This window comes from Schistocerca nitens, chromosome 4, assembly GCF_023898315.1.
Source record: "Schistocerca nitens isolate TAMUIC-IGC-003100 chromosome 4, iqSchNite1.1, whole genome shotgun sequence".
Lineage (NCBI taxonomy): Eukaryota > Metazoa > Arthropoda > Insecta > Orthoptera > Acrididae > Schistocerca > Schistocerca nitens.
Window position 1 is genome coordinate 710,140,890 of NC_064617.1, and position 18,923 is coordinate 710,159,812.

Here is an 18,923-nt window from a genome sequence, read left to right on the forward strand (position 1 = left end):
GTTTTTAGATATAATGTAGTGTATGTCATTTATATTATATTAAGGCAGTAACACTCATTTTCCTTGAAGTGGTACAAAACACTACACAAACAAGTATTACATTTGTGGCATATTGTTCTTGGAGTCCTTTTTGAAATTGTGTGCAGTGCAGGGTCTTCTTTATTTCTGTGGTACCATAGCCACCAAGTGATTTTTCTCACCGTATATGCTGCAGCGTGACCAGGACCTCTAGGAATTGTTGCATTGGAAGTTAGATTACATTATATAACGTAGTGCCGGAACTGCAGCTGTGGTATGTTCATACCTGTCTTTCTGTAGAGAAGTCACACATTATGTACAGACACATCCAGTAGCCATGTAAAAATTGGCCACCACCATTTCATTCCTCTTATACTCACCCTATATAACGCTATATTTTCATCCATTCAGTCAGTCCCACTCATATTTTTTTGAATTCTTCGGTAGCATGTGGTCAGGATATGAAGATTCTTTTCTTCTGTATAAGTAGACATTCTTTAGGCAAATGATTCTCCTGAATAGTCCCAGTTGAACTATAACCTCATTCTTGTAGGTGAGCAAGCAGTGTTGATGATGTAATCAGATTGTCTAAGTAAAATTTGTAGGGCAGACTTTTACTTTTTTCAGGAAGTGAATCAATCATTTGAGCCAGAGGTGCAGCACATTTTCCAAATGCATTCTCATACACATCATTGTTTTGTGGATCAGTTCTTTGGCATATTTGAAAATCCACTAGATAACCCATGTTTCTGTTTAGGCACTATGTTTTGTACACAAATCTAGCAGGTTTACCTTCCATGAAGTGTTTTCATCCATGCGTATCAAAATACTTATCATGCTCTCATTATAATCTAAATCTTGCTCAGGTTGATTGTGGAGAGAAAACACTTTTCTTAGCATGTATATTAATGGATGAAGCTTCCACATTTTATCATTTATATTTATTTGTGTATTACCACATGAGTGAATGAATCTCATAACTGCTTCTAATCTGTCTGTTCTCATTATGTTATGCACAATTTCATTCCTTATGTCCAGCCTTGAATCTGTAACATCATCCTCCTCGTAGACTATTGTACCCAGAGAGAATTATAATTCCTAGAAAACCTTTTATCCCTTTATGTGCTATTTTGAGATCTGGGCTGTTCTTGACAAAAACATATTTTGTTGTTTCAGGGATGAGAAATTTAATTCCTTCATCATTCCAAAACAGTTCAAAGCACTGAACTGGATAAAAGCATCTGTGTTTAATATGATCACTCTTAGGAAGTATAGCATTGTCATTTTGCTGACCTTTCTTTCACCAGCCTCTGATTACAGGTTTTAAGATCTGTAGCTTTTCTGTTTCATCTGAGTTGACATTTTCTGGCTTATCATAGTGAGAGTGACCAATCTCAAGTTCACCACCTAACCTGTTTCTGTTGTTCAAAACTGCTTTGCACCAGTGTGAAGTTGGCTTGGTCCAAGATTACCTATCTTTCCACCACCATCTTCGTCACCAGAATCTTCATCTGACTCCACATTAGCATCAGGAGGCTGAATAAATATATCTGTTGCATCTTCCTTCTCCTGCTCCTCAAGAATAGCCAGAATATCATGCTCAGACTGGCCACTGAGAAAGAAGGAATCATTATTTGATTGTTCTGCCTAGCATAACATATGTGCAACACACAGTTAAAACTAGTTTAGGAACCATGACAATGAACTTAAGTTTGTGGCTAACCTGTATCTTAAATTTCAGTGCATTTAAAATTATAATCAAACAAAAGTTTTAAAAATTTTGTGATATATTGCAACATAAAATAATACTTACTTCTTAACCCAAGACATAATACTATTTAGAAAAAATCTTCAGTAATTGAAGCACCAGATACTGTCCTCTCCCTGTTTTCTGCTAGCAGAAACTTGCCTAAAAATCAACAGTGGAGCATTCTTACCTGAGAGACATACAACAGTACGCATTCCAAATGCAATTATTGTTGCCAGCAAGAGAAAATAATGGCAGAATGTTACGTGACATGAGTATTACTCTAGGCAGAAATGGGTTAGACAATGACTTGTCATCACTCAGTACAAGTTATAGGGATAAATGGACTGTACTGTTCGTTTGTATTACTTTGTCACATTCAGTATATGATAATTTGACGTTCACATTTTAAATATATTTTCATCCCATGATTGGTCACTAGTTGTTTTTTTATAATTACTTTACACAATATAAGAGCATATAATATATGATGAAACTGTGAGGAGCCTTGCATCAGCCTTCCAATTTGTAGTTTGTATTAAATAACAGGAAATAAAATTGCTGTAGTGATTTGTTAATTATGCAGTGTAACTGAAATATGTGTTTTTTTCCCCAGTCTGTGCAAGGAAACTACCCAGAGTAGCTGCAGTGACTGTCAGGACTGTACCTCATGCTCAAATACTTTTGGGTGTGAATGGTCTAATGAGAGTAGTTCATGTTTGCTTAGAGATGCAGATAGAAAAATGCAGGTGAGCTATTACAATGGAAATAGGTGGTACTTACAGAGAGACTAGATAAGTATTGCGTTTTTTTTTTTTAATCCTATTAATTCTAATTGTACATTTAAATTGCGAGTGGTAATTTTTCTTTTATACATTGACTACAGTTGTTTGTAGCCTGTATGTTCATTCAGCCACACTGTCACCATCAGTTAGATTCTTGGAATCATAAATAGTAATGCTGTAAAGGAAATTAGTCATATATAGATGACATTCTTGCAGGTTAATAGAGCATCATGTTGTAATTGAATACTGATAAATTTATGTAGAAGGATGTTGGCTTGTAGAAACTCAGATCGACAGCTGTAGGCAGATCCTATTGTCGCCCTGTCAATGTTCGTGTGTCTTACACACTATAAAATTCAGTTACAAATGGAGAAATTTTGAGACTAGAACTGAGCCCTTCATGTAAGTGGTAAGAAAGTGAAAACCTCGAAGTACGTGATCTGTTCTGAATGTGTCCTGACCTTGGCTGAACAAGAATGCTGTTCCTGTGTGTGACTCCTCTATGACTCGTGATGTATAGCATCAAGTTTGAAGTATACCTTTGTTGATTGTGATACCATCCACATTTTCTGCTGAGTAGCAGCTTCAAAGCACATTGTACACTCTAGAAAGACTTATTCCAAAGTAGTGTTTGATAGTCTTGTCATTGTGAACTATTGTCTTTGTAGAAATCCGTGCTCTTTCTGCTGTGTGATGTACTTCAGTATATCTGTAACTACCTAATATTATTTGAATACCCAATAGCAGAGAATTAGCTTACATTGTATTGTGGGGAATTGGCTTAATGTAGCACTAGATGCAGTTTACAGTGGAACAATTGTAGTGTTTATTTTATTCTTCATGTATAGAGATAAAATTGCTGCACAAATATGGAACATCTCATTGCATAATATAAATTTGTAAGTGACATGCTGAATAATAATAATAATAATAATAATAATAACAACAATTAATTTAAAAGCAATAGCAATGGGGAGAGAATGGGGAAGATGACACCTGTAACCCATTGTTTGTTGAGAACAGTGCTGGCAATTGCCTGAAATGAATTTAAGAAATTCACAATTAGTATGATCAGTCAAATAAAAATCCTGAGCTCTCACTACAGGAACAACATTGTCTAAATTACATTAATTTTAATAATTTTCAGTAATAACAAACATATTTTAAAGTGCAAGATTTTTATCTTGGCAAAGGGTCATATACTTCTAAATGTGGCATTTGTCTTATACTTCCTTCAGTCTTTGCAGAAGGCTGCTGAAAATGCAGTATACTTTCTTTCTGAATTATAGAAAAAGATATTTTCTCCACATAAAGATTAATTTTGTGGCTTATTTTCACTGAATAGACGTAGCTGTTATTTTTAAGGCAGTTGTGTGATGTCAACAAGAAATTTGATCATATAGTACATTTATTGTGATGTCAGAGTAGGAACACCCCCCCCCCCCCCCCCCCAAATTTTGTTGTAGTTGTGTAGTTAAACTCCTGACGTTCATAACTTAAGATAATATATGGCCTGATGTGACTACTCCATATGACATCAAGGAATGATTCAAAGTAAACCATCATGTATCATAGATGCTGACAGTACACAGTATTTGATAGCAAAGGTACAGGTGTTCGACTTCTACAGGCTGTCATGATTATGTGCCTTAAATAGCTTCATCTTTGGTGTCGTGATAAGATGCAGAACTCGGTTAATATTTGCAGACTTGTTTTGCCTGGTCCAAAAAAGGATATACACTACTGATGTACATGTACTAACTTTACTTGGAATTGATACAACTGTAAAAACAACTGGACAACCCTCGGACAAATTGTCTATACCTAGGTGACGTGACAGAGAAATGGGACAAAACTTTTATTGTGTAAGGGAGTATTGTGTCACCCCTAACACAATACTTTGTGAGAAATTGATAGTGTTGTGTGTTCCTGTTGTATCAATAATCCACCAGAGCAGCTTTTTTTTATATTTTATTTACAACTATAGGTTTTAAGGTACCTAAGTACAACCTAGCTATTATCAGCAATCTCGTGCACACTTTTTTCGGTTATATGTATAATTTTTTCTTGGTTACAAGATCTTAAACATTTAAATTGTGTGTCGGAGACATGATTTGTTATTTAATTTACTTCTTTATGAGAATCAATTGTATCATATCTAAAAATATCAGTGATAGCTTATTCAAACAAAAGTCAATCTTAAATCTTAATAACGGTATAAATCAGTTTTCAAACAACGGAAAATCCAAGATGGAATGTAACAGTATTGTGAAAAGGATAGTTGCTAGTCACCATATTGTGGATATACTGAGTCACAGGTAGGTATGGAAAAAAAAGAAACAGACTGTCACACAGTAAGCTTTCGGCCAAAAAGGCGTCTGGCTTCAGCTTCCAGAGACTGTGGTTACGCGTGTGTGTGTGTGTGTGTGTGTGTGTGTGTGTGTGTGTGTGTGTGTGTGTGTGTGTGATATATATATATAAGCGCTGGTAGATAGACACAATTAAAAACACACACACAAATTTCAAGCTTTCGCAACCCACGGTTGCTTCGTCAGGAAAGAGGGAAGGGGAAGGAAAGACGAAAGGATGTGGGTTTTAAGGGAGAGGGTAAGGAGTCATTCCAATCCCGGGAGCGGAAAGACTTACCTTAGGGGGAAAAAGGGACAGGTATACACGCGCGCGTGCGCGCGCGCACACACACACACACACACACACACACACACACACACACACACACACACATTCATCCGCACATATACAGACACAAGCAGACATATGTAAAGGCAAAGAGTTTGGGCAGAGATGTCAGCAGAGGCGGAAGTACAGAGGCAAAGATGTTGTTGAGTGACAAGTGATGTACGAGGGGCAGCAACTTGATATTAGCGGAGGTTGAGGCCTGGTGGGTAATGGGAAGAGAGGATATATTGAAGGGTAAGTTCCCATCTCCAGAGTTCTGATAGGTTGGTGTCAGTGGGAAGTATCCAGATAATCCGGATGGTGTAACACTGTGCCAAGATGTGCTGGCCGTGCACCGAGGCATGTTTAGCCACAGGGTGATCCTCATTACCAACAAACACTGTCTGCCTGTGTCCGTTCATGTGAATGGACAGCTTGTTGCTGGTCATTCCCACATAGAAGGCTTCACAGTGTAGGCAGATCAGTTGGTAAATCACGTGGGTGCTTTCACATGTGGCTCTGCCTTTGATTGTGTGCACCTTCCGGGTTACAGGACTGGAGTAGGTGGTGGTGGGAGGGTGCATGGGACAGGTTTTACACTGTGGATGGTTACAAGGGTAGGATCCAGAGGATAGGGAAGGTGGTTTGGGGATTTCATAGGGATGAATCAAGAGGTTACGAAGGTTAGGTGGACGGCAGAAAGACACTCTTGGTGGAGTGGAGAGGATTTCATGAAGGATGGATCTCATTTCAGGGCAGGATTTGAGGAATTTGTATCCCTGCTGGAGAGCCACATTCAGAGTCTGATCCAGTCCTGGAAAGTATCCTGTCACAAGTGGGGCACTTTTGTGGTTCTTCTGTGGGAGTTTCTGGGTTTGAGGGGATGAGGAAGTGGCTCTGGTTATTTGCTTCTGTACCAGGTCAGGAGGGTAGTTGCGGGTTGCGATAGCTGTTTTCAGGTTGTTGGTGTAATGGTTCAGGGATTCAGGACTGGAGCAGATTCGTTTGCCATGACGACTTAAGCTGTACGGAAGGGACCGTTTGATATGGAATGGGTGGCAGCTGTCATAATGGAGGTACTATTGCTTGTTGGTGGGTTTGATGTGGACGGATGTGTGGAGCTGGCCATTGGACAGATGGAGGTCAACGTCGAGGAAAGTGGCATGGGATTTGGAGTAGGACCACGTGAATCTGATGGAACCAAAGGAGTTGAGGTTGGAGAGGAAATTCTGGAGTTCTTCTTCACTGTGAGTCCAGATCATGAAGATGTCATCAATAAATCTGTACCAAACTTTGGGTTGGCAGGCCTGGGTAACCAAGAAGGCTTCCTCTAAGCAACCCATAAATAGGTTGGCGTATGAGGGGGACATCCTGGTACCCATGGCTGTTCCCTTTAATTGTTGGTATGTCTGGCCTTCAAAAGTGAAGAAGTTGTGAGTTAGGATGAAGCTGGCTAAGGTAATGAGGAAAGAGGTTTTAGGTAGGGTGGTAGGTGATCGGCGTGAAAGGAAGTGCTCCATCGCAGAGAGGCCCTGGATGTGCGGGATATTGGTGTATAGGGAAGTGGCATCAATCGTTACAAGGATGGTTTCTGGGGGTAACAGATTGGGTAAGGATTCCAGGCGTTCGAGAAAGTGGTTGGTGTCTGATGAAGGATGGGAGACTGCATGTAATGGGTTGAAGGTGTTGATCTACGTAGGCAGAGATACGTTCTGTGGGGGCTTGGTAACCAGCTACAATGGGGCGGCCGGGATGTTTGGGTTTGTGAATTTTAGGAAGTAGGTAGAAGGTAGGGGTGCAAGGTGTTGGTGGAGTCAGGTGAAAGGTTTTGTAGGGGTCCTAAGGTTCTGAGGATTCCTTGAAGCTCCGCCTGGACATCAGGAATGGGATTACCTTGGGAAACTTTGTATGTAGTGTTGTCTGAAAGCTGACACAGTCCCTCAGCCGCATACTCCCGACGATCAAGTACCACGGTTGTGGAACCCTAGTCAGCCGGAAGAATGATGATGGATCGGTCAGCTTTCAGATCACGGATAGCCTGGGCTTCAGCTGTGGTGATGTTGGGAGTAGGATTAAGGTTTTACAAGAAAGATTAGAGGCAAGGCTGGAAGTGAGAAATTCCTGAAAGGTTTGGAGAGGGTGATTTTGAGGTAGAGGAGATGGGTCCCGCTGTGATGGAGGACGGAACTGTTCCAGGCAGGGTTCAATTTGGATAGTGTCTTGGGGAGTTGGATCATTAGGAGTAGGATTAGGATTATTTTTCTTCATGGCAAAGTGATATTTTCAGCAGAGACTAAGAGTGTAGGACAGTAAATCTTCGATGAGGGCTGTTTGGTTGAATCTGGGAGTGGGGCTGAAGGTGAGGTCTTTGGATAGGACAGAGGTTTTGGATTGGGAGAGAGGTTTGGAGGAAAGGTTAACTCCTGAATTGGGGTGCTGTGGTACCAGATTGTGTTGACTAGAATTTTGAGGTTTTGGGGGGAGTGGAGCTGGAAGTGGGAGATTGAGTAGATGGGAGAGACTGGGTCTGTGTGCAATGAGAGGAGGTTGAGGTTTGTTGGAAAAGTTGTGGAGGGTGAGTGAGTTGCCTTTCCGGAGGTGGGAAACCAGGAGATTGGATAGTTTTTTGAGGTGGAGGGTGGCATGCTGTTCTAATTTGCGGTTGGCCTGTAGGAGGATGCTCTGAACAGCTGGTGTGGATGTGGGAGAGGAAAGATTGAGGACTTTGATTAGGGATAGGAGTTGACGGGTGTGTTCATTGGCTGAGTTGATGTGTAGGTGAAGGATTAGGCGGGTGAGGGCTATGGATTGTTCAGTTTGGAACTGGTATATGGACTGATGGAAAGAAGGGTTACAGCCGGAGATGGGAACTTTAAGTGTTAGGTCTTTGGGGGGGTGATGCCAAATGTCAGACAAGCCTGAGTAAATAAAATATGGGAGTGTAATTTGGCTAGGGCGAAGGCATGTTTGCGGAGGGAATGTAAATAAAACTTAATGGGGCCGTTGTGGGGATGTTGTGAGGGTGACATTGTGTTAGAAGGTGGAAAGTGTAACATGAGGCTAAAGTGAAAATAAAAATATATGGGGAGAGATAAAGGTGAACTGGAAAGCAACTGGAGTTTTGGTGAGAAAAAAGTCAATAAAGTGTTGGTTTAAGCTGAGCTATGTTAATCCTGTGGTGAACTTAGGTTTGTAAACAACGATGTGTACAAAGGTTAGGTAGTTGTGTTGCCTCCAAAACACGTTAAAGGGTGGAGAAATTCGGGAAAATTTTAATATAGTTCTCCCATGTGAAATGTTTCTTTCCATTATATTCATATCATTAATTTGAACCCAACAGTTATGTTTGTTATTGTCACTGTTGCATTTAGAAATCATTTGTCATCTTACTTTCTCTTTTTGTTTGTGCAAGTAGTTTCACTTTGTATTCACCTTCCCTTTTTCTGTAATCTACCATATAATTACCGTGTCTATATATACACAACAATACGAAATTTACTTCCAAACCATAACCAAAAAATTTTTAATGCTTTCAACACTACCGCTGCTATAAAATCCACCGTTCTCAGTTTACAAACATTTCTCGTGTAACCTCGTGAATACTATTTCACAGCCTCAGTTCCTTTCACCTATTAAAGAACCATTTCAGCTAGTTCTAACAACTTTCGTTTCATTTCCATTCCCGTTTTTTCCCACATAACCGATCATTTTTTAGCAGCTTCCCACAGGTTTTAATGTTATTATTTCTTCGTCAGACAATTGTTAGCTTCATTTTCATAATCTGCCATATATATATGGAAAAATATATATAAAAACAAAGATGATGTAACTTACGAAACGAAAGCGTTGGTACGTTGATTGAGACAATAACAAACACAAACACACACACAAAATTCAAGCTTTCGCAACCCACGGTCGCTTCATCAGGAAAGAGGGAAGGACAGGGAAAGACGAAAGGATGTGGGTTTTAAGGGAGAGGGTAAAGAGTCATTCCAATCCTGGGAGCTGAAAGACATACCTTAGGGGGAAAAAAAGGACAGGTCTTCACATATGTCTGCCTGTGTCTGTACACGTGCGGATGGATATGTGTGTGTGTGCAAGTGTATACCTGTCCTTTTTTCCCCTAAAGTAAGTCTTTCCGCTCCCGGGATTGGAATGACTCCTTACCCTCTCCCTTAAAACCCACATCCTTTCGTCTTTCCCTCTCCTTCCCTCTTTCCTGATGAAGCAAGCATGGGTTGCGAAAGCTTGAATTTTGTTTGTGTGTTTGTGTTTGTTATTGTCCCTATCAACATACCAACTTGTCAGTTGCCTATTTTTGACAAGGGCCTTGTTGGCCAAAAGCTTATTGTGTGACAATCTTCTTCTCCCAACAGTCATCCACAAATATGACAAAACAATAGCAGTTGATAATTGGAAAAATAACTTTTAAGATCTTGTAAGTGTGTAAAACTTTTTACATAAAACCAAAAATTGTACATTCAGTTAGCTTGACTGTATCTAGGTACTACTTAAGAATAAGCCTCTCCTGAAAATTTTTCTGATATTGGGTTGATATCATACTTTAAGACCACTTGGTGTGAAAGATTCTGTCTTAAGTATTTTTCTGACAGCCTTTTGTAATTTATCGTCCACATTGCAGAAACGTTTCTGTGAAATGTCTGTGAATTTTCAGCTTTGCCTTACATCTTGCAAAGACTGCTTGTCAGGTGTAGCTGAGAATAAAACAGTTGAACGGCCAGTCATTTATCAGATGTTTTAAATTTTGACAGGAAAATAGTATGTGAGTTTTAAACATTCTTCTGAATTGTTTAAAATAGAGTGAAATTGATTAAATTGTTACAAATCCATGCAGTATAAAGGTTGTCGAGTACTTATTGTAATAATGGATTGCATTTATATCACATTTTAACATGTCTGTAGTTTATAGTACTCGCATTGTTGTTACTTGTCATTAGTTTCAATGTTCAAGGCACTGAATACCTTGAAATGGCACTGATAATGAACATTGGGAGAATGCGGAGCATATTTTTCCCACTTCTACAAAGTTTTTGATCCAATGTAACTATGAATGCTCCATTCCTGACCAATCAAAGTGTCGTACATCTAAGAGTAATTGACACAGAGCTTTGTGAGGAAATGAGGCCACCCTTGGAGGTGTGCAGACTACTCCTGTTCACCACCACATATAGTGGTAGACGGCAGACTGTGCTGACCGAAAACCTTTTACCAATGAAGTGCCTGCTGGCCAAGGTACCGCCACATCTCCCCCAGCACCCTCGCTAGTCACTTCCACTGGAGGCAGAGCTTACATTGCCACACTTTCCAGATGCCTCTCACACTGAACCATCGCTTGAGTAGTCTCTCCTCCCACTTCGATGAGGCAACATCTCCAGGCCATGCTGTTGGCAGCTCGTACTGCACAGCACCATGTGGCCCGTGTCATCATCTGCCGAACTTTGCCGGTATATTTGCAGACAGCAGGATTTTGCACTTATGTCCAGTGTCAGGGTTTTTTCACAGTCCGATTATTTAGAGGAGCGCTACCGTGTCTTCTGCCCCGCCTTCCCTTGAGGGGCTTTCCTTGACTGCGGCCATACAAAGCCTGATGCTGGATGTCTGGTTCGTCTCCCCAGCATCAGCACCTGGAATACTATGTCCGGTATGGTGTACTTAGTGTGGTGAAGTACAGTATGAGCCAGGAGAATCAGGCATTACCATTGCATCTCTAGCTGTTTTGGCACACCTTTACCATCAATTGCACCACTGAAGAGAGTTTTCTCGCACCACTCGATGCCACTGAACAAAGTACTGTAAAGTATTCATGGTCCGCTCTGTGCAAAGACTCCGCCATGAGCAAGGACTCCTCTTCATTAAGAGTAGTAACTTGTTAATTTTTGTTATAATTGTTAACTCTTGGGAATAATATCTCCAAACTAGCTCACTTTCCTCTTTCAGCATGCCCCCTTATTTATCGGTGTCTTTATTAATAAGTGTATGTATGCCCCTTAGGAGTGTAGAAGGGACAGCTTTCTAGGTAACAGTATTATGAAATGGATAGAGTGCTACTAACCATGTAGAGGAAACAATGAGCTGCAGACACACACAACTTTTCACAGATAATACTGAAGCAGCAGCTGTAACCAGTTCTGTGAGAACTGTCCTTGACATCTTTCTGCATCTTCTGAGTAGTTATGCCCACAGGCCTCAAATTTGTGTGAAAATTCTTAATTTTATTAATCGCATGTAGTTTTTTTCTTGATTTATTTAAAAATAGTGACCACTCCTCCACACGGATTGAAGTGGTACAATGGTCAAGATACTGGACTCAAGGTCAAGAGCATCAGAATTCATATTATCATCTGGCCATTCAGATTAAATCACATTTCTTAAAATGAATGAAAATTGAGAAGCACCAAATGCTTAGAGATTCAGTAGTGTTTTATAATTTATGTGGCTACCCTCTGCCTGACTCTATAATCATCTTTTACTCTGATTCCTGTTTCTTCTTTTTTTTTTTTTTTCCAAGTTGAATAAAATTAACATGTCCAGATTGCACATGCTATAAACATTAAGAATCCAGTGATCATGTTGATGCAGGCTAGTGATTGAGCACAATAAAAATGACATGAAATTTGTCTCTTGAGATTGATTGTAGACCTTCAGTGCTATTTTTCTATATTCAGTTTTTATAATCTTACTCCTACTAATAAAATTTTATAAAACAGATCCATATAGCATTAATCCGTTTGGAAAATTGAGTATGTAGACTTTGTTGCAATTATTGTAGCATAATGGCATTGCATTATTACATATGCTTGAATGTACTGCATTGATTATGTTTTATTGTGTACCTGGTTTCTCACAGGTTTTACCAGCAGATCGTTGTCCCAACCGTGAACTTGCAGAATGTAATCAGCTGCATAACTGCCAGGCCTGCACTAGTAATACTCATTGCCACTGGACTTATGAGGTGCCATGCAAAGCAGTGGGAAATGTTTCTGTTGTAGAACCACAGGTAAAAATCCAAAGTCTTTTATTGTGCAACCGTTGAGAATCTGCTTGAAAAAGGCACATTTTTTGTGCTGCAGTGGTACATTCATAATGCACTGCTAGTGATTTTAAAAATCTTGAATTTGTCGAGCCACTAGATAATTAAAACGAATTTGTGGTTTCCTGATACTATACAGTGTGTAGTAGTAGTAGTAGTAGTAGTAGTAGTAGTAGTTGTATTAGTAGTAGCGGTAGTGGTGGTGGTGGTGGTGGTGGTGGTGGTGGTGGTGGTGGTGAAGACAACAAAATCTAGCTTATTGTTGTTTGATTTTTCTAGTACAGGAAAACTACTTTGATGGAAATGGAAGATGTTACACCATGAGCATCTTCACCAAATGCTATCAAACTGATACTCCAGTATTCCTATGCCTGCTGGACACATTTAAAATTTTATCTGTATGTGTGAGATTTTCTGAACAGAAAAAGGCCATTACTAAGAGGTGAAGAATGTTGAGTGTATGATGGTTATTAGGCATGTTTAACATTACTGGAATGTTTCAGATTGAGATTCCAACACAGCATGCCCAGAGGATGTGGATTTGCAGCTTATTGCCGTCTTTTGTATTTTGAGAAAGGTTCAACTGTGGGAAATGGGAGCATCATATCGACAAATCGCACAGACATTTGGCTGTGTTGTAGTGACTGCAGAATGGGTGGTGACAAGATGGGCTCTATAACTTTATCTTGGAACTCTTCCATTTGGTCTATGTTTGCATAGAAAAAACGATATGAGAAACTGAGTCTGCCTTGATGCAGAACACCTTGTTATTTGTTTTGTTTGTTTAGTTTTCCCAAACTAGTTTCGGCGACAAATATCTCCATTATCAGTGGCTCTTTTTTTTTTTTTTTTAAATCTTATTTATTGCATGTTACAGCATGTTTTTAAGAATTATTCTCGCTGTTTGCATCATATTTTCTGTGCTTTTTTTCTGTTTGGTGTTTTTTCTCAGCATACATCATGTCATCTGCAAGTTTGTTGGACGGCATGTAGCTGATTCTGTACACAGAAAAACAAAACTTTTGCACTTTGTTTATGATCAAGAACATTATGCCATCATTACATAAGATAAAAAAACCCACTGATGATGGTGATATTTGTCGCCGAAACTAGTGTGGGAAAATAACTAAACAAATAACAAGGTGTTTTGCATCAAGGCAGGCTCAGTTTCTGATAAAGACGGGCTCAGGAAAACAGTGTGACAAGAAGAGTGAGTGTGGTTCCTTCCCGGAGGACTACATCATGAAATGGTCATTGGATTGTTAGACTGGCTCAGACAAGTAGGTGGATGACAGCTGAAATACAGATAGAGGCTACAGGATGAATGTCACCAAAGACTGTCTGGAACAGATTGCTAGAAACAGAGTTAAGATCTCAAGTTGCCAAACATCATTTTCTGCTGACGCAATACCACATAAAACAAAATGCATGCTGCAGATCCAGAGTCAGTTGGGACATCAAATGGGCATACTGTGGTGATCAGCGATGAATTTTGCTTTTGTTTATGGCAGTCATATTGCTGCAAATGCTCCCATAGATGACCTGGTAAAAGGTCACAGGAAGCAGCAATTCTGGAGTCCCACACCTGTGCAACTCCTGGAGTCGTGGTGTGGAAATCTATTGGATGTGACAATAGGACCAATTTGGTAATTGTGAAAGAGAGGCAGAATACTGTGATACAAATGATAAACCCAGTTGTCATGCCCTTCAATAGGTGACTGGCATTCCACACAGATATACCAGTATGATGTGCAAGCGCCCACATTGCATTCTTGACTAGCCTGCTTGATCCGCTGCTTTTTTCATGAATACACCATAGAGCATGTTTGAGATGAAATGGGAAGACATATATATACATAGCTGCCTCCTGCCAGCAACCATCATTAACTGACACAGCATGGTTTTCAAACATGACAATAAATTCCTCAGTATGACATTTGGAGGCTCTTGGTTTATATGCCAGAAAAATAGAAGCATATTCTTGCCCATGAGTCACAAATGTCATACTGATGTCGATGGACATAATTTCCAGTTGAATAAATATTTAATCATTTAATGCCTGTTGTGTGGTTATCATCTCCACAAAATTTGAAAAATATCATGATGGTGATTCAGAGTGTAACTTGTTCGATTTACATCAGCATATTCAAGCAACAGGACCTTGGAACTGCTGACTAGTGACAATCAAAACAATTGCCCATTCTAGTCGTTTATATACAGTTCATCAAAGGGGTCTAGACACCTTTTCGTAATGTGAATTACTATTCATATGTAGCGGTGTTAGATATTAAAATAACAAGTAATAAGTACAGTTGGAACATTTGGAACTTCCTGGGCAGGTAAATCATCAGCCATAGTAGTTGCAGTCGGCTATTTGACACCCACTACTTCTATGAAAGTCTCTTTCTGACTTGTTCATGCAGTATGGTGTTCAGTTGTGCACATTCCCGTTGCCTGTTGTTTCCATCATTATTTCATACTGTATGTACAAACCAATATGAGCTAAGACCCAAGTTACTTTTCTTGTGTTTGATACACATACACAGATACATATTCTTACACTCCTGAAATATGTTATGACCTACAGTGTACACACTGTGTACTTGCACATGCCTTGTGGACTCATATTCATTGGTTTGAATAGACTAGGGTTACAAAGTGGTAATTTCATATTTAAAAAAATGTTAAAATGAAATCTGGTGGTCAGGGAGGTTGCAGTTGAAGCAAGTATGGCTTGTGCTACAGGGTGTCATGAGACTTCAGCACAGCTGGGCTAGTGAAGAGAACAAAATGTTAGGGACAGATCATATGGACATTAGAAGGGGTGAGGGGGAGTGTACTGGTTGTTACCTGTCTCGTTTCTTGATAACTGAATGATGTGGAATCTTACGCGGTATATTGTGGTAGGACCACATTTGCACCACGTGTTTGTAATTGATAATAATACGAGTAGTTCCAGCACAATTTCAGCAAGGCTTATTTATTAGTAGCTGCTGAAAGACTACACACTGCAGATCTCGTTTGTCTAGGGGTTTTGTCTGCAAAACATTACTCTAACAAGCATGGCCTGAGTTTTCTTCTTGTTTGAAATAAACACTACCGGATTCGAATTACTTTCGGCTAAAAATAATATTTATTCGTACTCTTTGTTTAGTAACTACAATATTTTCACTTCGAACATTGATACCCTAAAAATGCATTATACTGTACTGGTCACGTAAACACGTCCATCTCCCTCCAATATCGACAAAGAAGTGGCGAGCAAGCCAACATGTGCCCGGAAGTTGCAGACATTCCTGCATTCCAGATTCTTTGGTCTTCTGACCTTAATAAACTCCAAAGACACCTATACATAAATACATATAAATATACAACATTTAACATCTCAAACAAATCTATTATTTATCATAAAAGAAAATATTCATAAATAAATAAATTAAACACATTGTATGGCAACGTAATGAAGTTACCTTAACACTCTACTGTGGGCATCGTACTTTTTGCATGAGATAAAGTTTATCTCTGACAGTTAATTACAGTACAATAGCCCACCAGGACTTACAAGTGTACCTTGGTCCACTTGTCAGTCCGATACAGAAATTGCATCATTGTCTTGTATACAAATTTTTATCACAACTGTAGTAAACTGTTTATTCTTTCATCAACCTTTGATTTCCTCCTTTGTCTCACAACATAGATTACATACATACGTATGTCGATTTGTTGCCCAGAAATTTACTATAAAATAATACTAAAGTTAAAACATTTTCTCATATTATAACAAACATAGTACTAACTCCTATATCATCAGTGAGGTTGCAAAAGTATTTCAATTCAACAACACTATTCTCTCATGAGCCTTGTAAATTGTATGATATCAAAATTAAGAGACAAAATAAGCCAACAAAGCATCTGTGTTGTGTTATAAACAGAGCTGAATAAAAACAGTTATGGTGAGCATGATGTAAAACAAAAGCACACTTGCATATACAAAAAATATATTCTATTAACTATACAATTTTTTTTAAGCATTATGGTCTATTTAAGTGAATGAACAAGATTTCAAAATTTATGAGATTTGCTATTCTCAAACTGTGAGGGTGGGTGACATGTCTTGCCTCCTAGCATCATCAGTAAAATAAAATCCCTTATTTATCAAGTTTACATATTTTGCAATTCATTAAATACTGTACAATTACTTAAAAAAGCACATAGCAATCATGAAATCTAATCTTATAATAGAATTATTTGACAATCAGTCAAGATACAACATCGTTCTGCATGAGATGTGTTACATGGCATAGTATGGTGACTGCATTTTTTTTTTTTTTTTTTTTTCTTCCAGTAAAATTCTTTCCAGATAAAGGCATGTTTGTAGGCTCAGTTTGCTCTTTTCTCAATATACGGCTTCAAAGAAACAACATTCCTAAGACCAAACAGCTTTCTCGACTTGGGATATACTAATCGGTACGCATTTGGATGGGGGTTCTCAATAATCTCAAATGGCCCAATGTAAATGTCAAAGAACTTCTTGAGTTCTGCTGTTAGTAACTTTGATCGTTCGTGGGATTTCACTAAGACATGGTCACCTACTCTGAATGTGGTAGCCTTTATTTTCCTATTATGTCTGTTTTTCCTAGCTTCACCTAGTTTCTTCATGGTTTTCTTTACAATCTCTTCACGTTCTTTCATTGATATTAAGCTACATTGTGTAAAGTCTATTAATTCAGAAATAAGATTTGCTGGTCTGAGATGAAACATAATTTCATATGGTGAAAACCCAGTAGAGCTATGCTGCAAGCTGTTCATGATATCCTCGAAGTTGTTTACATGGTCGGACCAACTAGGGTGTTTGTGACTACAATACGTCCTACAAAGTCTCCCTATTTCTCTCATGTACCTTTCTGCTGGGTTTGAAGATGGGTTGTACACGGATATCAAGATATGTTTTGTGTTAGTTTTTCCCATGAATGCTTTCCAGTTTTTTGAAACAAATTGTGAACCATTATCCGATAGTATAGCTTTAGGTTTCCCTACACTCTTGAAGTAATCTCTCTCAATTTTTGTAATGATCTCTTTACTTGTAGCTTTTCGCACAGAATAAAGTTTAATTAGTTTGGAAAATACATCAACCATGACGAATATAAAACAATGGCCACCTTTGCTTTTAGGTAAAGGTCCATAAAAGTCTACAGCTACTAAATCTAATGGCTTATCTGGAATGATGTTCTGCATTTCTCCCTGACATGTTCTGTTGCTTACTTTTACTCTTTGACATTTGTCACATGTTGATATTTCGTTCCTCACCTTCTTTACCATGTTATAAAAGTAGATATTTTCTTGTAACTTTTTTACACATTTCTGTATTCCACAGTGACCATAACTCTCATGGGTGTACTTTATTAATTTGTCTGCCTCGCACTCTGGCCAACATAGCTTCCAATTGTCAGAGTCCACATCTGTTCTTCTAAAGAGTGTTCCCTTAAAGACCTTATAGTACTTGTCAAGTTTATCATACCCTCTTTTGCCTAAACAGTCCTTAACCAATTTCCAATTAGGATCGTTATTCTGTCCCCTCCTGATGTTATTGCAAAGTGTCTTTATGAGCTTTTCATCTTGGATTCCCTTCATGTATCTTATTTTAAATTCCTTTTCTTCCTCTTGATCAAACATTTCCTGATCTCCTCCTACTGGTAACCTGGATAAAGCATCAGCTACTACATTTTCTGATCCCTTAATATACACAATTTCGTAATCAAACTGTTGCATGAACATTGCCCACCTGGTTAATCTACTGTGATATAGTCTACACTCCTGCAAGTAACTTAAAGCTTTGTGGTCTGAATAGACTTTTATCTTGTGTCCCAACAGGTATGTTTTAAATTTTGTAAACGCCCAGTGTACTGCGAGTAATTCTTTTTCTGTGACAGTGTATGTTCTCTCATGTTTAAGTAACATTCTGCTGGCAAATGCAATGGTACAATGGAAATTTTTTTCATTCACAACTTTCTCCTGAAATAGTTCTGCTCCTAGTCCATAATCACTACTGTCAGTGTGAAGACAAAATGGCAAACTAAAATCTGGTCTGTGTAAAAGACTGTTCTTATAAAGTTCATTCTTAATTTTATCGAATGCTTTCTGGCACTCTTCAGACCAATTCCATGGAGTATTTTTTCTAAGTAAGTTGCTTAAACATGTTACATTAAGGCATTGTCCATTTACATATTTTCGATAGAATCTACAGAGTCCGTAGAAAGACTTTAATTGTTTCCGGTTTCTAGGTGATGGAAAGTTTACGATAGATTTTATTTTCTCCGGATCTGCACTTATCCCTTCCTTAGTAATGACATGGCCTAAAAATTTGAGTTCTGACACACCAAATTTACATTTTTCCAGTTTTAATGTCATACCACCTCTTCTGAGTTTCTCACACACCTTTTTCAATAACTTCAAATGATCCTCCCAACTTCGATTTGAAACTAATATATCGTCTACATAAATTGTTAATTCTGACACAACTTCTTGGCCAATTACATAGTCTAGTGCCCTTATAAATTCGGCGACTGATGAGTTTAACCTGAAAGGCACTACACAATACTGGTAACATCTCCCATTGTATAAGAAAGCAGTGTACTTTCTAGAACTA

At 38.7% G+C, this 18,923-nt stretch overlaps 1 protein-coding gene across 1 annotated transcript in view; it reads left to right on the plus strand.

Annotated features, from left to right (window-relative positions):
- The window catches only part of LOC126252744 (attractin), a 272,729-nt gene that overhangs the window by 119,377 nt on the left and 134,429 nt on the right, over positions 1 to 18,923 (plus strand). Inside the window, exons 12-13 of the mRNA XM_049953646.1 lie at positions 2,382 to 2,514; positions 12,095 to 12,244. Of these exons, the coding sequence (XP_049809603.1) occupies positions 2,382 to 2,514; positions 12,095 to 12,244 (283 nt within the window). The remainder of the gene's footprint in view (positions 1 to 2,381; positions 2,515 to 12,094; positions 12,245 to 18,923) is intronic.